Source organism: Pempheris klunzingeri, chromosome 1 (genome assembly GCF_042242105.1).
Source record: "Pempheris klunzingeri isolate RE-2024b chromosome 1, fPemKlu1.hap1, whole genome shotgun sequence".
NCBI classification, from domain to species: Eukaryota; Metazoa; Chordata; class Actinopteri; order Acropomatiformes; family Pempheridae; genus Pempheris; species Pempheris klunzingeri.
The window spans coordinates 15,941,014-15,963,463 of NC_092012.1; the positions used below are offsets into that span (position 1 = coordinate 15,941,014).

The following is a 22,450-nucleotide window of genomic DNA, read 5'->3' on the forward strand; positions in this document are numbered from 1 at the left end:
GTAATGTACATTAATGTTGACAAATGAACTATGAAACACAGTGAATGACCTGAGACTGGAGCACTACATTGTAGCACCAAAAAATAAACTCTCTGTTGCTCTAAAATATATTCCAGTGAAGTTTTCACAAGGGGGGTGATCCCGGTCAATCCCATCAGTCTGCTTGTAAATGTTTCAGGTAAAGGATGTGTGATTACCTGGGGAGGTTGAGCAGGCCCCCAGGCCCCTGAAGGCTCATAAAGTTGTGTCGCAGGTTGAGGTGGGTGATATCCTGACTGTAAAATAGATATTCAGGCACTGCTTCCAGACTGTAGCAGGACAGGTCCACCAGGCTGACTGTCTGAGACACCACCTATACTCACACACACACACACACACACACACACACACACACACACAGAGTTTGGAAAAGAAAATGAAGAGCTCTGAGTAAGTACTTCTATTTTCTGTTTGATGTGTCAGCATCACATCTTCCATATCACAACATGTAACTCATTACAAACTTGTGACTGTGTCAACTTCTACTGAGTGCAGGCAAAGCAAATCATAATCACAAGGAAATCTGTCTAGTAGCTGTACCATATATTTTTGAAGTTTCTGAAATAGCACATATTTTCTGAAATGGTGCAACTACATAGAGAAATTTCTAAATCTGAGAGCCATTCCAGCTCACAATAGCCAACACTTGCTGCTTTATTCAAACTCTAACTATTAGGAATTCTATCAATACAGGCATCTGCCTTTTCTCCTTAAAGTAAATGGGTTTAACCTTTCAGTTAATAGCTTGATAGCTTTACAAAATAGGGCTAAAACTCAATTTAAAGACTCCTTTCACTCTTGGGCATCCACCTGATTATGTGGTGACCAGCCTCAAATACACCCAACAGAAGACTCCTCTATTTAAAGACTTATTTCCTTAAGTGAGTTGGGGCAATGGACAGTGGAAGCAACTACATTGGCCTAAGATTATGCAAGCAGCCAGCTGCATTGCTAAGACATTACTTGAGATAGACAATGCCCCAGTTTCCAGTTCAATGAAGTTTATCTTCCAGGGAAACACAGTCGTCATGGACTAAGACAGTAATAGAGTAACTGCTTAATTTGAGCCAGTTACAGTCAGACCTTAGCAAACGTGTACCTATTTAAATCAAGTGCAGCCTAATGTAAGAGCTTTGCAATAAGTCGTCCCCTCATGATGGAATATGTAGTCTTTCTTGAACCTGTTTTAGAGAGCTGTGGTGGTCGTTTTGAAGGCTGCAGTTTTTGGTGCACTTCAGCTGTATTGTGTTGAGATGGAGTAACCCCTCAAGGACTTAATGCTAGACACACAAAGTCTTCACAAGCAGCAAAGCACACACTGTGTGAGTGTGTGTGCCTGCTTTAGCATGGTTAAAATCTCTCCCTGCTATAACAGTAAAGTTACACAGTTTTGTCTCACATTTTTCTTGTACAAAATGCGGCCACACAGACACTGCATCATCTCAGAGATGATTATTTACAGGCCAGCCATCATTGCAGGCTACCTAGAAGTGCTCGTCCAGCCCAGACTCAGGATAGTCTCCTCCATTAACCACAGGGCTGCACACTGTGCAGCAACCCAGAAAATGGGACGGCTGCTCAGCAGAGCGTGACATAACGTCACTGCTTTTAGAGATGACAAACACAAAAACCGCTCATCTCCCACAAAACTACTCATCTGTCAGCCACTTTAAAAAAGCAACTCCTCTTTAAAAGGAGTAATTAAGTGATGTGAGAGTGGGACGATGGACGCAGACAGACGGGGAAGAATTAAAGAGGGGCAGAAAGGAAATGGAACAGTTTTGCTGTTTTAGATTATTTGCATAGTAATTAAACATTGTGGCTGTGAAACATTGTTAGGCAATACGATAGAAGAAGAACACAAGGAAAGAAGACACTGAAAAGAGACAGCTAAATAAAACCTCACAGCATGAATGGAGGTTCACGTCAGTGCTTCTTCTGGTAACTGTGGTCCTCTCAGTCCTTAAACAATAAGTTGCTACACATTTATTCAGTCTTTCACATATGCAATCAAATAATTTCCTCTATAGCTGAGAAACCAAAATGCTGCTTTTTCAACTTGCATAGCTGACCATAGTGAAACACTTTTGCAACAACATTTCTGATCATTCTTGTTTGCCTAACGATGTGTATATACAGTATAACATCACAGTTTAACAGCATATAAAAAAATCCTTAATAATATGTTTATGCAACAGTTCAAAACCAGGTCATCTGGCTGCCTTTTCCCCAGGAATATCTAGTCCCATCAGGCAGATTGACATCTCCAGTCCTTTTAGGAGTCACAACTAAAAACCTGATAATGCCACTGACAGAGGCATTAACTAGATGGTGCAGTAGCTCTGCTTCCTCTGTGCAGCTTCTGACTTTTGAAAAACTGAGGAGAGTGTTCTTATTCTGGTGTCATGGTTACTGAATAATGAGTTACACAATAAATATTATTCACTGAATTAATTAACTGCACACACAATTTCAGCTGATGTGTATTCAGGACTTTTAATGCAGTTTGAAGAACTAATAAATTGAATAAAATTGTCACTGGCAGGATATTATTGACATAATCTACGTTCCTGTATGCTGTTATCGCCAACAAATTTATTGCCCGTGTCAGCGATAGAGAACATATATTGCAAAATAGTTTTTTATTGCACAATTACATAAGACATTAGATGACATATTTACACAGCAGTCATGAGTCACTTTTCCTTTTAAGAACATATTTGGAGAGAAACCTTTCTTTTGCAGTGGCTTTTTAAAATATATTCTTTAATATAACATATTAAAATCTGTAAATGTTAAAAAAAATCTTTAAAAAATCTGTACAAACTGCAAATTAGCTGCAAAATGTATGTAACATTATCAGTCTAAGAATTTAACTAATCTGGAGGAATGTAGTTCACATATTCTGACTTCCCACTAATACAAATTCTGATATGCTGCTCTATCATGTATCCCTACGCTCAATCCTATCTGGCAAGCTCATCTTGCAAGCGCAAATGCACTGGCTGACTCCCTCTCGCTCTCTGTCTCTCTCTCTCTCTCTCTCTCTCTCTCTCTCTCTCTCTCTGTCACACACACACACACAAACACCCACGCATGCACACACTCTTACGATTTATGCAATGTAGCATAAACACTGGCCCAAATCCACCAAAAACCTTCATCAGTCATCATCCCCCAGTCTCCATAGAAACCTCTCGTCTAAGTCTCAGCCTAAATACAGCGCACTAACAGGCTACTCTATCCCAGTAATCCATACCACCATGGTAGAGAGAGATCCTGGACTAAGCATGAATCTGCAACTAATTGGATTTTCTTTTTTTTTTTATCTGTTGGCTTTCTCCTTCCATGGCTAATTGTATGCTGGCTCTGCCTCAGTGGAGGCTCTCACAGAGGCTGTGCAGCTCCAGGAAGGAGCTGCGGCACAATAGCCATTAATTAGGATATTAGAGACAAAGCAAGCTGAGCAGAACAGAAACAATGATTTGTTTGAAGAACAGCTGTGAAGACGTGGCAAGATTCTCTGAAAGACACACAGTATATGACACAAATGCAAAAATGTGTTTGGGTCATTTAGCATCCTCATATCCACAATGACTTACATAACAAAAGCTCTACTGCTGAGGGCCTTTGTAAATAATAAAATTATAAAGTGTCCTCCATAGAGGAAAAAAAGATCAACTATTTGAACAGAGGTATGTGGTTCAATCAAAGCCAGACACTGCTGAGAGTCTGCCTCTGTGGAGCCAATCAGATGCACCCAGACAGGCAGTTTCTGATTGGACGACTCAACGGGCAGAAGGCAACTGTAGTCCCAACAACTAATCTCTGATTTAGGTACAAGCCCAAAGGGACTAAACGGAAACAAACAAAGTGCTGCTGAGAGAAAACATGGGAGACACATATTATGTCCTGCACACACAATAACACGCACTCTTTGTCCCTCGCTTACTTTTGATGCCTGCCGTTGCCATCGCTGGTAGTCTGCGAGCGTGTCGAAGTTGACAAAGTATGTCTGGGCCTGTGATCCGGCTGAGCTGAACATCAGACAGTGTTGCCTCCGCTTCACCTCCTCCACCTCAATACAAAGACAACACACAGATACGATGAGGAGGAACACTGAGAGACATAACACACACGCAAATGATCATTATCATCATCCATTACTGCAATGATGTTAGGAGAGGAATAACTTGTAATTCATCTTCACACAGCTATATATCAAGTCACTGATGTTTGAGCATTTTTTGTGACGATGTGTTGCAATATTCTCAGTTCAAATCTACCTAATCTTACTGATAGTGATTCATTACCAATATTTAATTAAAGATCACTTGTTCCCTTTAGCTGTGGGCATGTACTTCTAGTTCAGGAAAATAAAGTTGTGCCCCTTGTTCAAACACGGCATGTGTTATGTCTGCTCAACGGAGGTGACTTTACCCATTTACCATTAAAAACCACATCAGCACAAAATTGTAAGCACATAGCAAAGTGGAAAAGTTGCCCTCGTTTGGCGGTTGATACACAGTGAGGGAATAGAGAGAGAACTAAAACTTGTAGTTGTAGTTACATACAGAAGCATGTGTGTGCTTAGCTATAAGGTGATTTTGAGGAATTTTCGGGTGGACTACATTTAACTTAGCATAGATATGGTAATGTCTGAAAAGACTGTCTACATATTTTAAACTTTGACATGTGAGATTCTCCACTATTTTCCATCTAAGGCCAGGAGTGTAAAGGTTTGAATTCCAACAAAAGCTTATTTTATTTGACTCTGATTGAAGGTAAACAGTAAAATCAGTTTCTGTCTTAGCCTTTAGCCTGTATATATTCTGTGGCCTACATAGCACACGGCTGAAATGCACTGCTTCAAATGGTGCGCCATCTTTTTAATTGATAGCACTGCAGTCAGCGCGTTCCAACCGTCCAACCCAGCTGTGTTGTTGCAGTGTATCTACACTCAGCCTGGAGTGTGGACTCTGTCACCCTGGGGGAAAGTGAAAGGTTAACACCCCTTCAAGTTGTCTGAACTCTTACCTTTCCCCCCACCAGGGGCAGGATGTGCATCTTCCCAGTCAGGCTGTCTTTTACAGAGGCCACGATTAGACAGGTGCCACAGAGGATGACCTGCCGCTCTGCCCACTTGTGCAGCTGCGACTTGCCTTTTCTGACGCTGAATACGCCTTTCAGCAGGGTCCGCTCCTGCTGGTCAGCATTCACTGGACGCTCTGGAGGAAAAAGCCCACACACAGAGGATAGTGTAGATCTACAGACATCGATCTAAAGTGCAAGATCCCCCACCCCTCCTGCGATAAACAAATTCAGCTAATTAATAGCAAATGTTCTGCAGTTACACATAGGATGGAAGTGTCCAGAAAATGAAGTCATGTAGATACTGACAGGTCAGCATGATATCACCTATAGATTAGTCACCTCCTTAGCTTAGTAATTCCAGGAACTGATCTTACATCAGCACTGATGATGGACACTGCCCTGTTATCTCACATACTGTACATCTGGATAGATCTAACTGCACAATAATACGTTTGATTTTAGAGTAAGAGAAGGGAGGTTTCTCCATTAAACTCCATTATTAAAACCCATTAAGTTAAAGCCATAGTAGAGCTCTGGTACGACTAAGGTCAGGTTTGGGTTTGGTTATTTTCAAATTTAACTTATTAAGGTGTGTTGCATTAGCAAGTTAACAGTCAGGAAATAAAGCGATTATTCAGCTTTGGGTCGTGGGTTGGGTTCAGGTCTAATTTGAGAAAGGAAGAAACGCTCAGGTTGGGTCTTTAAGACGTGGGAATGGATACAGTTCAGGTGTCAGTTTTAGGTCTGAACCAAATCCTTGCAGTTAAGGATCCAAGCTCTTTTTCTTGATAGGATTATAAACAATTGCTCATCCCTCAGTGGTCTTCTGAGATCTGGGATCAGACAGATCTGATGTTCAGGTTTGAAATGTGGCAGTGCTAGTCAGGTTTGGTCTTATAGATGAAGAAAGGTCTAGGTTCAAGTCTCAGTTTAAGAAGAGATCTCTAAACCATAGTATTTCAGTGGATCTTTGCAATTGATGAACCAAACTCTTTATCTTTTGAAGATGTCGAATACTTGCTCCTCCCTCTCTTTACCGGCCAGACTTGGATCTGAATTCAACATGCCAGTCAACATCTCAGAGATAAGGTGACCAGCAGGTCAACTGTCAAAGTGCAAGAATACATATCTACTGCTCTATCTTTCCTTTCTCTTTCTCTATCCACTGCTGTCCTAACCTAACAGAAGCATCAGTCATATTGATGAATGAGTCAGGGTTTTGTCATATCAAAGTTCACTCTTTTCAATTAAATTATGCCAACTTGCACAGCAGGCAGCCTTGGCTGGCCAGTGCTGAAGGACACATCAAACAGCAGTGCCTCTGTCTCTGCCAGGCTTCAAGTACACTCAGGTTAACGGCAGGTCAAATAAGCGCAGAGGAGACACTGCCTCAGCCTCTTGTCCTCTGTTGTTAAATTTTTCTCAAACCAACTTATGCTGCCTCCCACTCAGAGGCTTTGGTTGGCAATCTGCTCTCTCTCCCTCTCTCCCTCGTTCTGTCTGACTCGCTCTTTCTCTCCACCTTCCCTTTCACTTCACAAGGGCATCCAAATGAAATGAAAGGCTGCTCATGTTTTTCTTCGCCAGGGAAACTGATAATGAACAAGCCAAGTGTTTCTGACAACAAATTGGCTGGCTGGCAGATCAATAGCAGTGACTGCTCCTTGGGCATCCCCTCACTCAAAGAGAGAATTAGAGATACAAACCCTCGCAGGGTCAGTGACGGGTAATATGGAAAATACTGTCACATGAGGCATGATATTGAATCTCAATGTTTTTTTTGGTATGAACTGTAGTGCATCTTTGCACAGAATATTGAAATATGAAATAAAAGAGGTAAAAGTTGGTATTGAATGTTTGCTCAGATTCATACTCTTCTTTACTTTGGCTTACTTTTTGATGATGCACTTGATTTAAATCCACATTTTTTCCACCGTATTTTACTGACCATATTTCACGTTTGAGAAGTTTGGCTTATTTTGCTTGAATTGACATCAGTATAGAAAAAGGTCAAACGATGCCCAGGCCTACTGCATCATTGCCCTTTCCAGTGTATCACTGTCGGGAGATGAGGAATTGCTATCATAGACATACTCTTCAGTCCACACACAAAACCCTTCCCTTGTAGAGAGAGATACAGCACATGCCAAGCTGTACGTCAGATACTTTTAACATTTTCTTTAATCGCAAACTTCATTGCAGTATTTGTAATAGTAGTTTTCTGTCAACAGCATCAAACATTTACAAAAGCTGGCAGCTGAAAGTTAGAATAAATCAAATATAATACATTCATTAAGACAAGTAATTAAGCAACACATTCGCCCAGTGCGGTGCCCACATCAATAAACTCATCATCACACACCCACTCGCTACAAACCGACACAGGTTGACAGGATGCTCTCACTGGCTTCACAGTATATCACCAGAAACAAGCATACTCCAAGCTTAGCTTTGTTAAGCTGTCATGGGGCAAATTTCTTTAGAGCACTACCTGCAGGATGCTATAGCACAGTCTGGTCTAGTTTATTAATGTTCTCAACATTCACAGTGCAAAACAGAATTGTTAAGCAACCCCGAAAACCAGCGAGAGGTGGTTTGGCTGAAGAATTCCCATTTCGACATGATAATGAACATGATAAACTTCTAGGTCTAATCTCCCCTTCTTTAAAAAAAAGCTTTTCTGGGCTCACAACTAGAGTACACACAGCTGAAATGATTAGTCAATGAATTGATCAGTTGAGCAAAAGAAATTAACTGATTAATGTACTAGTTTGTGCTCCTCAAATGTAAGGATTTCCTGTTTATTATGAATATTTGAGGTGTTTTGAACTGTTGCTAGGATAAAAAGCCTAAAGCCATTTGAAGAGGACATCTTTGGGTATGGGAAACTGCAATTAGCATATCTGCCTTACATTTTATATAGCAAACATTTTATTAATTTATTCATTAAACTCAATTTATTAATTGAGAAAATCATTGGCAGATTAATCGATGGTGAAAATATTCGTTAGTTGCAGCCATACAAAGGAATAACAAAAATATGAAAATATCATAGATACGACATTTTCTTCCAGGTTCAAAAGTCAGTGAACAAGCCTTTAGATATACAAAATTATTGATGTAATAGGTGCACATTCACAGTGTGAGCATATAGGCACACAATGTAGTGCTTTTTGCAATTCTATACCAATACAACCACCCATCTGAAAATCATTGGCCTACTTACGCAATACCAAACATGTCACTTCCATAAAGAGCCAACTTCTAAAACAAACACATATGATATCCCTCAAGGTCTGTGGGGCTATTAGTTGCTAGGAAAACAGGTTGTTCGTAAAATCAAAGTCCAATCTAAGTAGAAAAACCTCCATACTGTCTCCAACAACCTCTGCTCATCTGCAGAAAGCAAGGCAAATCAATCCCATTCCACTGATGACGAATGATGTTGATGGTTCCCTGTGGCTCCAGAGGGGTTTAGTGACATGGTCGTTGATATTTTGCAACACTGTTTTCTGTTGCAGGATGTTTTTGCCCGAGCTATGGGAGTCGGGGGGGAGCGGGGCCACAGAGGGGCCACAGAGGGGTCACAGAGGGGCCATGCTGCCTTCACTAAACTCATCATCAATGTGTCAAGCGGCCTCCTTGGAGAGGCTGCCAAACCACAGGGACAGTGTGACAAGTGATAGATCAGAGAGTCGACTGCACGGCTTCTCCTCTGTTCCTCTCAAGTGTGGCTGTGGCCTCCACTTGCCAGCAAAGTCAGTGACATCTCACGTCACATGGCATGCCAGATGAGCAACGAGGCCGCAACAGGTCAAATTCTGCTCGCTTATCGCTGATGGACGAAAATGGAGAGAGAAACAGATGGAAAAGTGGCTAGAAGTGAAGAGAGAGGTGACAGAGGGAGGGGAGGACAGGGGACTGAGAGGGATAGGAAAGGTGTGAGCTAGGATGTGATGGGGCGATGAAATACAGACAGAAAGTGAGCTGAGGAACTAGAACAGGGTGGAGGGCTACAAATGAAATTAGTAAAACTGAAGCCATTTATCAAAAATGCTCCTTACAGAAGAATAAAATTGGGGTGACAGATAGTCTTCAGACAGGAATAGTTATAGGACTAGAACTATATTACATGAATTACAAATACAGCATGAATGATTTCTCAATTATTCAATAAGTTGAATGACAGAAAATGAATTGGCAACTATTTTGCACATGAAGTAATGGTTTAAGTCATATTTCAAGGCAAAATACCAAACATTTGATGGTTCCAGCCTTAAAAATAAAAGTATCTACTATATGGTCTCCAAAGAAAATATCTGGTTTTCGATTGTTGGCCGCATAAACGGCAAAAACTACATAAGAGGATGTGAACAATGCAAAACACTCCATTTAAGATGATTAATTATTGTTGGAGGGAGGTAGAAAATCAAGTTTACTCCAAAACAGGTGAAGTGGCACTTCCAATTTTAATCTATTTATGCGATAGTTGTGTCTGTAGCACCTGATCTTGTTCTGGAGGGTGTTTATACTTTATTGAATCTGTTTTTAATCACATATTGGATGATTTCGAGGCAACTGTCAAGCACTCAGTTGAACACAATACTCCCTGTATCCCAGAGCTTTTTTGTCTTGCTCAAGATTGCATAGATTGCGTTAGCATGCAGTAGGGGGTCAGTGGAGGCGGAAACACAGTCTGATTTGACTCAGAACAGCAAGCTCTTTTTGGCAGCAAATTCAAATTCAACCCACCACCCAGATGCCTCATCTTGGTGGTCTGTGTTTACCTCTATTTAACAAACTCTTCTTTAAACTTTGAGAAAGAAATTCAATTCTGCTATCAAATACAGCAAGCCTCTGCGGAGAACACAGATGGAAGACGTGCAGATGAATATTGCTTTTGAAAACAGGTGACAATAAAGCAGAGGCTATTAACATGGTTGGTATTTTTCAACAGTGGTAAGCCATCCGACTTGAAAACTGACCAGGAGTCTGGTATGATAGACAGTGTGCAGGTTTCAAATGAGAAGGAGGAAATCCTCGGGAGAAAAAGAGCTCCATCACAGACACAGCATATTATATGGAGCTGGCAGGAAACCACGGAGAGCCTGCTCTCAGCAGAGCTCTGTTGCTCGGGGCAATTCTGTGGGAGCCTGGATTTGAATAGAATTACATTTTTCTCTTAAATCTCAGTCTGACTGCTTCTCTACTTTTTGTCGCTGTAAACCAATTCTTTTCTCCCTTTATACCATAAAATGAAAAAGAAACCTTGTGCTTGCTTATTCACTGTGATTTTTGTCTTTCTTTTCCTCCAGGACATGATTATTATGACTCACTGACAAACCACTGGGCCTCAGAGTTTCAGACACTGGTTCACTGTCCATGTCATCACAGCGTAGTACATCCACAGTCTTCATTTAGGTTTCATTTTTGCCAAATCATTATCTTTTGCTCGTTAGGTGAGTTCACGGTGCTTGCAGATGACTTAATTCCTTCTGCTCTGACACTGACGTTGAGCCTGACGTGAACTGTGCACAGCAGCTTCAGGTCTCTGAGCACAAAGATGTCAGACAGAGATCACACAGTCAGAGGTGGAACGAGGCCCAGTGGACAAGCAGCAGAGCTTACAGCAGGAATCCTCCGTGCTGCAGCTGCATGGGCTGACACAGAGATCCACTGGCCCTCAGGTCTCTGCAGTTGTTTTCACTGGGAGCGTTTTTTATTAAGTCAGCATTTAGAAATGTTTACTCCCTTGTCCATTTTTTGTTTTCATCTCATCTGTGCACCGCAGCAGGAGGGTGTGTGTGCGTGGGAAGCAGGAGGGTGGAGACGGTTCGAGATGAGTTTCTTGAGCAAATAAGGAACGAGGATGGTGAAGTTTAATGAATTACCTGCTTAACTGCACTTTGTAACACTTCAACAGACAAATGTACACAAATACAAATGAGCATATATGCACACCTACCCATAAAATACAAGCATGCCCTTCTAATTGCATGTAGACCACTGACTCTTAATCACAAACCAATATCTACTTGTAAACCTGTGTCACTGATTCCTTGTGTCCAACCTTCTTCCTCAGACTGACTGATTGGATGATTTCAAGAGTCCTAAACAAGTAAACATAAGTAATATTTAAGAAAAGAAAATAGATGGGAGAAAAATCAATTATGGTTCTTCTTTGCAATTCTGTCAAAGGATCAGTTTACCTCAAGGTAACCAAGACACTGTTTCTGTGAAAAGATCTTTTGGAAGTTTATACTTAATGCAGAGAGAACAATAAACTAAACCCCATTCAGGCTCCATTGTATTGTAGTGATTTTCTCCATTCTTTGACACATAAAGCTAAAAGTGCATGGCTGGATACTCTTTAATCAACCTGCAGTGCCTCTGGAATATCTAATAACTGCATTCAGGTCGGGAACCAATGATGTAGACGCTCAGAGCCTATTAAAGGCAGAGCTGACACATGCAGTGCACCACATCAGGTGGTTCTGTAGCGGCTGTAGCCTGATGGACCCCGGTTTCCCTCATCTGCTTAGTCAGATCATTACCCCTGACAACAGCTGTTAGACAAGCAAGCACCTGGGAGCAGGATCTCAAAACAAGGCTGTTGTTGTGTGTTTCACTAACACATCACAGCCCACCTACAGCACCACTGTGGGTGGGAATGAAAAGCCTGGGTTACCTTGTGCCAGGCATAAATTGAGGTCTACTGGTGAAGCTGTATGACTGGAGAGCTCCTGAGCAGGAGCACGGGGAGGGTAGGTGAACACACTGATATAATTCAACACAACCATAAACACCTGCATGTTATACTCCAAAACAGTTACCTCTTACTGCCTCCCCAGCTCTAAGGGCAGCAAATGGCAAAATCAAGCTTTGCTCTCAGCCTTGGCGGTGGGTCAAGAGTGGCTGAGTACCAGTTATGTCTGGTCTCTGGTCCTCTTTTCCCATGAGTTGACAAAAGGAGGCAGGAAGTCTCCAAGGGGCCTGGCTAGACTCTGACCAATGTGGCACGATAGCAGCCAAGATCTGACCAGTTCTCATGTTGGCAAGGAGCAAACAACAGTTAAACTTCCACTGGACACAAAGCGACTAGGAATAAGGCTTAGGCGACAATGAGCTTAAGATCTGACAGCTAAACAAACAAACATCAGTTGTGTTACCAAGTAGATATAAAGAGTAAGTTGTATTCATTCTAAAGAGGCAGGCTTAAGGCAGAAAAAAACATAGCACTGCAGCTCATCACCCAAATTTTGTTCTGCTAAGCGAGATGGTATCTGATACCACAGACACCTAGGATTAAAATTTTACATTTCCTGTCTGAGCATCAAAAATGTCTAAGAACCTTCACAATTATATTAAACATGGTTACATTCTGTTGTTTTTAGGCGGCACGGTGATGCAGTGGTTAGCACAGGTTCTGGGTTTGAATCTGCCAGGACCTTTCTGTGTGGAGTGTTGCATGTTCTCCTGATGGACGGATGTTACATTATTACAAGTGGACACAACATGATCTCATCGTTTCTCATGGTTAAAAAAGTAATTAAATCTGTGGCTGAGTCTTCACAGTCAGTTAGGATTCTTAAAGTCTCTTTGTGAGTTTCTAGTCAACCAGAGAACTTCAACACAAAGCTGTTAAATTGTGTTTTATTCAGTGTGGCAGCACTGCATTTCATTGTAGGGGGAGGGTTGTGTGCTTTATGTGGGAGGAATTACATGTGAGCCCTTTAGACGCTGTGTCTTCCTCTTTCTCTGGCACGGCTGCATGTGAGCAGTCCTAACCCCAAACATAAGTTCCACTGACTCAGCAGGAACTTCAGTTGTTTTATTAAGTGGAAACACATTACCCTTAATGGCAAATCCCTTAATTGCTGCTACTAAGAGTGTCATTACACAAATGCACAGACTTAAACAAGGAGAGCCAGAGATGCCTGTGGGTTTATGTGATGTTTTAAGATGCATGCATGTATACAAATGTATCACCAGTTTCTCCAGAGAGTCACATCCATTCTGCTATGGCATAAATATATCACTTTAACACAGGTCCACTTAGTCACTCCAGTCGTGGGGTCACAGGAGCATGTTGACAGGCCACATGGGGATGAAGAGACACCACAGGATAAAGAATGGTCCGTCACTTATCATGACGCCACGATGACTGTGTGTTTTTGCTATCCCAGGCTATATTGAACACTAGAGGAAGGCATCTCTCAGGGACAACTGCCTTTGCTTTGTCGAGAGGAAAATCCTTGCTCAACCCACACATATTTTGAAACACACACACACACACACACACACTGACACACGATCAAAAGAGGACGTGGTAAAACCGTTTTGGACAATTTGACCAGCAGGTCACTTTTCAGAGGAGGACAGCAGGCTCTTAACAGATCGCACTGAGCAGCAGCAGACTGAAGTGAAGATTTGGGATAATGGTCCCTGTGGGTCAGTACTCACCACTGTAGAAACGAATCAAACAGCTGAGGTCTGAGTTGGCTGCTTCTTGCTGCACCCGTACTGGGTCTGCGTAGCCCATAGCTGCCAGGTATTCATACACCATCTGGAGTGGACGCTCAGAGGGGTCCAGCCTCCTGCAGGACAAAAGAAAAAGAGAGGCGCTGTAACAATGCCCGTCACAAAATAGTAGGACCAGTTTCTTTCGCTCTATCTATGGGGGACACGAAACACTGAAGCGGTAACATCAAACTGAAGGTGAACTGTTTCTTTTGCAAAGCAGCAGAGAGTATTTGTATGGAATAGCAGAGGAGGCCAGGCCAACTCCTCAGAAAGAAACTCCTCTTATGCAGGAGGTGCAGAGTCCAAACATGTAAATATACAGCACATCAAACATGAACATACAGCACTAAAAATTTCAATTGCTTTAATGGCAGAAGGGCCAGTTGAATTAAGCAGAATTGATGTTTCAGAATAAAATCCGTCTCACTGCATTTGTTCAATGTATTCTTTGAGTGAGTGTGTGTAAATTATTTTAGAAAGCATTAACATTTGTGCATGTGCGCAGTTAATGCACATATTATATATATGTATATATGTAGATATTGCAGATATTGAGTTAATGTCGCAGTTAATAAAAACAAATCTGACAAACAAGTAATCCCTCACAGACTTCCTGTGAACACAACTATGCTTAGCGGGGCACCTGGCCCAGTAGAGAGCACCACTGCCAGGGATTGAACCAGGGTTCCTGTGGTGGTAAGCGCTGTTTTTTGTGTAGTTTTAGAGGAAGTAAATGAGATGTTTGACAGAGCTTAGGATGGTCAACTGTGCAAACTCTAAATGGTGCCAATAATGTAATTGGTACTGTGTCTAAAGTCCGAGTCTGTTTTTACTTCATGGAAAAAGTGCATTTCTCACCATGATTAGCAAGATGAACCATGAACCACAATAAAACCCAAATAAAGTTGATTAAATGTATATTCAAGTCATATTTTATATAACTGTGGATTTGACTTAATCTGAGGAAATAATCTTGGTCCAATAGTAGTTTTGCGTAATTGTCTGAGCCATCCTTAGTGACTTTACATGATTTTTCAGGTTGCAGTTCTACTTATTGAGGTGTTATACCATGTAGACAATGAGTTGATATTTGTAAAGATTAGTTTCTGATTTCTTTATTGCTGGACCCATAAATCTGCTGGTTGAAACCTGCTTTTTATTAACATATTAGTGTCTGTATACATGATGGCTGACACAAATTAGAATTACCACCTTGCCTTTGGTTGCCTCCACCAGCCAGTCACGTTGCAGTTTACACCCATGTCTGTCCAGACTCAGAATATATTCAGTGAAAACAGTTTTCCATCAGAGTTGAGGGTCTAAGGATTGTGGATGTCATTTGCTGTGCAGATTGTGAAGCCCCTTGAAGCAAATGTTTGATTTGATTTGTCATAAAAATAACATTTATTTGACTTGACTTTGTTAAGCTTTGTTGTTCTTACTCTGCTGTATGTACTCTGCCTATTAGAGTGTAAGTTCATCGAGAGAAGCAAAAAACAAAGTCATAAGTCAAATTCCCCGTATGTGTTCACATATTTGGCCAATGAAGCTTATTCTGATAGAACACCAAGATGTAGCCATGAAAGACAACTCTTCAAATATGCTGCAAAGAAATTACAAATTCCAAAACGTTGATGCCTCACACACATCTCCAACCCAACACTGTAGAAGATCTACAATCATCACAGTTTCAAGGATGGCACCTAAGATTAATGTCACTAATTCAGTATCCGACCAAATGTGAAGTATGGTAACTGTCTCCCCCTCTATTCCTGATTTATTGCGATTATACTGGGGTATCAGGGTCAGCCAGACAATATCCAATTTGCATATAAAGCACAAAGAGATACTGAGGACGCTGCATTAACACTACAGCACGTGGTCAAACATACAAAGCATCCTGAGGCCTTTTTCCAATTTCCATTTAATTTGTTTTAATTTCATTTTTTTTCAGCTTTTAATCCGATCAGGACTGACATTTTATCAAATCGACTTTTTAAACTTGATACCAATGGACACTTTGCACTGTGGAAGATTTTTCATTAGGCCCCTCCCATTAGACCCATTGGGTCCCACGGGAACAAACAAAAGTTTCACAGTAGCAGAAGGTCAACAAATTAGATAAAAATTGTAGAGATTAATTCATTCATGTGTGAGTCAAGGATCAACACTTTCTTGAAACAACCACGGGGATAACAAGTATAACACCACGCAAACAGATCGTACATTAAGCAAGTCTTCTTACATGACTGTGAACTAAACAGACTGAACCCAAGCATGTTCAGATACGTTGGCATGGACACATGTACAAGGTATCATAATGACCAAATAGTACAAAAATCTAGTAGTCTAGTAGTAATAAAAGTATGTTCAAATGCAGAGTAGGAGAACACAATTTTGCAACCAACAGGTATGAATAGAGGACTCCATTGGGACTGAGATCCCACATGTTCTGCGAGACCTTATGCAAATCTCACAGAGGCGGGCGGCACACATTGCAGGTGTGGCCAGCAATAGTCAGAAATCTAGAGGGAGGAGCACATCCTGCAACACCTTGACTCTCCAGGGACACCTGCAAGGATCCTGTTTGTGGACTTCAGCTTGGCGTTCAATGACATCATCCCAGACATACTTCACTTCAAACCCTCCCACCAGCCCCCACTTGTCAGTGGATCACAAACTTCCTGGACCAAAGGCAGCACGTGAGGCTGGGTCACGTCACGTCCAGCCGCCGGACAATCAGCACTGGTGCCCCCAAGGGATGTGTGCCCTCCCCACTTCTCTTCTCCCTCTACAACAACAACTGCACTTCAGGAGTCCCGTTTGTTAAACTCCTGACGTTTGCAGACGACACAATGGTCACCCTAACTCTCATCTAGGACGTGATGAGTCTGCATACAGATGGGAGTTTGAAAAGGACCTAAAGTGGACCTCCTAAACAGACACACCCATCAAAAAGGCCCAGCAAACGATGCGCTGACTGGAATTGCTGATCCACGTCTACAATGGAATCATCCAGTCCGTTCTCTGCACTTCCATGACTGTCTGGTTCGGACAAGCCACCAAACAGGACAGCAACAGACTACAACAGACTGTCAAATCTGCAGAGAAAATCAGGAAAAGTCACTGCAAGCCCATTACACCTTGGACACAACGTGTATCAACTTCCCCTCTGGTGAGCACTACAGAGCGCTGTACGCCAAAACCACCAGGCACAATAACAGCTTCTTCTCACAGGCGATGACTCAGATGAACACCTAAACCTGTCATACAGTGTCAGAAACAACCCCTGTGCAATAAAACCTGAAACTCTTAACAATGGGTATATTCCTAAATGTTATATCCACATACCTCATGTATATAAATCATCCTGTTACAATATTTATTCCAGCATCATTGCATTCTGCACCGTTGCGCTTTTGTCTTCTTGTTTACATATGGCATTGTTGTTTTTAATATATATATATTCATATCTGTATATAGTAAATGTTTATTTTCACCTCTGTTCAACTTTGTTGTCTCCTGTTTTTCGCTATTCGTCTATTCTATATAAGTACATTGAATGCAACTGAAAAAAACAGAGTCAAATTGCTTGTATGTGTACAAATACATGCCCCTTTGTTTCATCTTTACTTTTAAATTACACTGTGTGCAATGCGTTGAAGCCGAAGACAAATTTCCATGTGAGTACACAATAAAATTCTCTATTCTAGTCTATTCTTCCAACATCACTGACGCCTCTAAAGCATAGTGGGCAAACAAATATCAATACCTTACCCCAAGCCAAGAGCCACCTTCCCTCTGCCTCAGTGATTTTATATGATTTGCAGGATCATGCTATTTGATGTCAGACAGCTGTGGCCTCAACACCTCAATGCAGGATTTAAGCAGCTTCCAGCAGGAAGCAGGAGGAGGATGACAGACAGTCCCGGTTGACCATACACACTGAAGCTTACACTTATCACAGACATGCCTCATTTATTCACAAATCCTCCAACCTTGGGCAGTGCAGCAAGAAGCTGTTAAATCTCTGTCAAATGCCACCCAGCGGGTTCATCCGTCCTGAAGGTGGAAGATAAAATATGCAGCAAACTATGGAAATGTCTTTCTCGATGTACTGTAGACATGCCCAGTAGCCCATGTAACAGGCATAGGTGGGATTTAAGGAAAGCCTTACAAATCAATTGAGTAACAGCACAGGTGGTGTCACTTCATTTGGCTAAATGGACCTATCTGGACTGTATAGGTGTGTATAGATAGTGGTTCATTAACATTTTATTTACACCTTTACTTATTATTACATTCTGCTGGTAATTCCTAGCAAGGTTCTACTCAACTTCAAACTGAGTAGCCAAAATAAATGAAAATGGGTGTGGGTGTGCATTCGTGCAAATGTGATTTGTTTTGCAAGTATAAACAAGACCTGAGAAGTGTGTTTAATTTCATCAGGGTTTATGTTACATTTCATTAGTTGGCAGGAGGTGTGACGCCTCAGCAATCATCGATCATTTATTAAGGTTTCTGTTTCTTACCATAGAGTCTGAGTGCTGAGAGAAGGAGGCTGTTGTTAGCACGAAAGCAGAAGAAAATGAGCGTTCCCAACTGTGTAAATATATTAATTGCCATGTTTGTACTGTGTTGACAAGTACCTCCTCTGTGAAAATCAATGATCAGACCATAATGGAGCAAAGCTTACAATTTACAATATAAATAACAAACTTTGTGTGAAACCATGGTTTTCTGATTGGTTGCTACAGTAAAATCAAGTCTGTGCATACCAGTAATAATATGCATAATGTTCATGTTAATCTTAGCTATATAGCTATCAAAAATATATTGCTGTTATTGTACATAGAAGTTTTAAACTCAAAGTAAGGCGAGCAATGCCTTATCTATTCCAGTCCTCCCCCTTGTCCGCCACCACTCCCAGCCTCTACCTTTCACCTTGGCCCTGCATCACTTATCTGGGTTGTACCTGACCAAGCTTGGGGGTCACCTGACCTTCAAGCATTGACTTGTAAATTTTACTCTCAGACTGACTCCAATAGATGGTACAGTGCCCCGATCCTGCGTGGGGATCTGTCTGGTCTTTTCAGAACCTCACCATGCAGGGATGTAGATTCAAATTGGTGAGATGAGACTTCTCTGCAAGGTGGCTGAACTTATTTTACATTTCAGAGTGAGGAGCTCTGTGATTTGGGAGGCCCATGGTATCAAGTCACTAACTCCTCTGAGAAGAGCCAGATGAGATGTCTGGGAGGCTCCCTTTGGAAGTGCTCTGGGCATGACAAACTGGGAGGAAACCCCGGGCATACCCAGAACATGTCGGAGGGATTACATATCCCATCTATCCTGGGAGCACTTAAGGATCCCCAAGGAAGGGCCTGTTGCTGGGAAAAAGATCACTACACTGCTCTGCTCACCCTGTTGGCACTGTGACCCTGATCGGGATAAGTGGCTCAAAATGGATGAATGGAAGGATGGATGTCCTCCATTAACTCCATCACCTCAGTAAATTTATCTTTAGAGGGTGTTTGTCTGAATGAGAATACAACGTTCCTTAAGCAGGAAAGAACAGAAACTATGTCTTCCTGTAAGCAGCACATTACTACAAGCTATAAAAAGAAAATCACTAAAAAAAGCTTTCATGCCTTCCATCATGCCCTTACTTACAAATCCCTCTTCAGCGCTTGTCTCAGTGCTGTCAACAGCTTTGTATGTTTCAGATAATCATTTTTACAGTACGTGCATCTATTATCAATCACAGTGATAAAACCTATTACACAGAGAACGTTTTTCTAAAATGAGTTCATAAAAGGATTAACAATAAGACAGATAGAAATATAGAGCTAGAAATATAGCACTAAAATCCCCTTTTAGAAATAAATGGAGTGAAACATAAATGGATTTCATTTATTTTCCACAAACATATGCACTTTTTAAAATTCAATGCACTGAATGCAATCTTGAGTTGTCTTCACTGTATGCGATGTCTGTCTGTAGGAATACAACTCTTTCTTTGCATTAACAGAAATCATCAGTCCTAAGTCGCCAGTACCCAGTTTTTGGATGCTGAAGACTTGCATATTAAATTTAAATCCACCTGGCCATACTCGTGGGCACACTGCAGTTTAAGTGCTGTACTTCTGGAATGTAAACTGAACCAACGCAGCCCATCCACAGGCTTACCAAAAGCCTTTCACTTATTACCAGTCTGCACTACTCTGCCATGCCTACAGCTTTTAATCAGCATCAGATATAACGAAATCGGTTCATATGCTGTTAGTTGATAACATCATTAGCTACCAGCCTATAACGTGATTAATGACCTCCAGTCATGTTTCCAGCACAATATCTACAGCACGTCTATGGCATGAGCCATTAATGCTCAGAAATGCTACCTTTTACAATTTCAGTTCCACCTATTGAAATTTTTGCTTCTACCCCACATGACTTGTGTCCCTTGTGTGCATAAGTCATGCTTGTTCAAGGTGACACTGTATGTGGATTTCATTGACGCGGGTACCGCTTTTATATTGTATAAATAAGAGTTCGGGATTCATCTAAAAACATAATGCGTCCTAACTGCTTTTGTTGGATTTTACAGTACGCTGTCATCAAACCTACTGCAGCTGTGTTCTTTGTGTCTGATGGAAGATGTGCTTCCATTTTAACCTATGCAGCTGTCTAAACCATCTGTATAACATCTCATGATTTACTTACGCACGATACTCAAGCAACTGTAACTCAAAGAATCTTTTAACGCTTTAAGTCATTTTTTTAATTTCTTTTCCTTTTTCCATTTCCATGTTAAGACATGATTATACATTAAGTTGTGAGCTGCCAGATGCTTGCGGGTGCACAGCAGTACTGTTTGGAATAACTGGCCTATTCAGAGTAACTGATGCCGGTGTGTTACATTGAAGGGGCACAGGGCATCTGGAGTACTCCTGCCAAGGTCCTTGACCATGCAGGGCACTAGCTTCCAGAATACAGGAAGTCTGTGGGCAACCATCCTAACCTTTTGGGGTAATTTGTGCCAAATTGTTAGCATGGCTCAAACGCAGAGGACACATTTGCCCACAAGAAACGTATAGCTTTACTTTGATGACTTAACTTAGTGTGTATTTACCTGACTAGGTCTCCATGAAGCTGAACATGGAGTCCCTGTCCGTCCCTCTGAGCACACAGCTCCTCCACTGTGGTGCTGGTGGAGCAGAGCACCAACTGCAGGTCTGGCTGAGGGGTGGAAGGGGCCTGTGGGCCAGAGGCAGGTGGCTGGGGGTCCACTGTGCCCCCATACAGACAGACACAGCCCCGCTGGGTGTCCCCTTTTAGCCAGTCGCGCTCACGGGATCCAAATCTTGTCTTTCTTGTCACACAGCCACGACTCCCATTCCGCTTCATGTTTCGCTGCTGACACGGAAAAGAATCATTTTAACACACTGATCGACATCGGATACATACTAGCATGTCTAACAGCCATACGCCGCCTATAGAGCTTGAGGGTGGTTTAAATTGTACTGCTGGGGAACAGTTATTTACAGCAGACAGGAGATGTTACAATTAAGTGAAGGTGACACTTGGAAATTGGCGCAGTAGCACATTATTGCACTTGGGTAGAAAAGGATACAAGTAATCAATGTTTTAAAAATCAATATGTAGTTATTAGCATGTAGCTAGGAGTTCCTGTCATTACGCTGAAGACACTTGCAATTACTTTCCTTTGTAGACTCAACTCCACTGGACTCAACATTTCCTGAGCAGCCTCTGTCTGTAGCAACAGCACTGACCGATTAAGTACAATCTTTAATGGTTTTTCACTCTGAGGACGGACTCCATGACTGTATTACTGACAGGAACTAGGATAGCACGTTGTTTTTAGCTCTTCCCCTAATCACTGTGGTGATGTTAGCCAGACGTGTTGTAGCCTAATGTTTTTCCTGGAAATTATGCAATGCAAGACTATCTAAATCTGACATTAATAAGGACTAACGTTGAGCTAAAATGACGAGTAAGTAACATCACAGTTTGTCACTTGAAAGGTATGGGTGGATAATTTTCCAAGAGGTAAAGATATCTATCTTTACTATTCTGACTGCACGTAGGCTCTGCAGTAGACAAACACAAACACACACACACACACACACACACACACACACATACAAACACACACAAACTATAAACTATACTGCTGTTATACTGCTGTTGGAGTTTATCAAGAACGCACCTTGACCCCACATCTCTTCAGAATACTGATAAACAGGACATATAAGCACAAGACTGGAGAGGATCCAGCTTAGTGACTTATTGGTGTCATCGACACTGTTTGAAAATGTGGTCACATTTACGTCATTCAACTGTGATATTCAATAGGCCTTTGAGCAATCTGCTGCTCAGTGTGACGTATCAGGATAAGGATGAGTATCTCAAAATAAACCCAAGGGTCTGTCTGATAAATGTGGGAGAGGAGTAGTTCAGTGAGTCAAAGAATGGTCAGCTGGACCTGCACCAGTGTGGGCTTTATACTAGACTACAAAGCCGAGCCACAGAGCAAGAGTTTTCAATTTACAGATCAGCCACCCCCACTCACCAAACCACACACACACACACACACACACACATACAATGATGCAACATATAATCACATAATTGCACATTTCAAAACATTTTTCAACAATGCGTAAGAACTTTGACTTATTTTCCCAAACTATAACGGCCTGACTGCATGAACACTTAGGAAGATGATTATTGTTGTTATCATTATAATCCTGATCACAACTTCCAAATGTTC

At 41.6% G+C, this 22,450-nt stretch overlaps 1 protein-coding gene across 1 annotated transcript in view; it reads right to left on the minus strand.

Moving 5' to 3' along the window:
• Positions 1-21,065, minus strand: part of phlpp2 (PH domain and leucine rich repeat protein phosphatase 2) — a 38,798-nt gene extending 17,733 nt beyond the window's left edge. The window contains exons 1-5 of the mRNA XM_070852523.1: positions 20,789-21,065; positions 13,597-13,730; positions 5,077-5,267; positions 3,992-4,117; positions 198-352 (exon numbers count right to left, since the gene is read on the minus strand). Of these exons, the coding sequence (XP_070708624.1) occupies positions 198-352; positions 3,992-4,117; positions 5,077-5,267; positions 13,597-13,730; positions 20,789-21,063 (881 nt within the window). The 5' untranslated portion in view covers positions 21,064-21,065. The remainder of the gene's footprint in view (positions 1-197; positions 353-3,991; positions 4,118-5,076; positions 5,268-13,596; positions 13,731-20,788) is intronic.
• Positions 21,066-22,450: the final 1,385 nt, after the last annotated feature.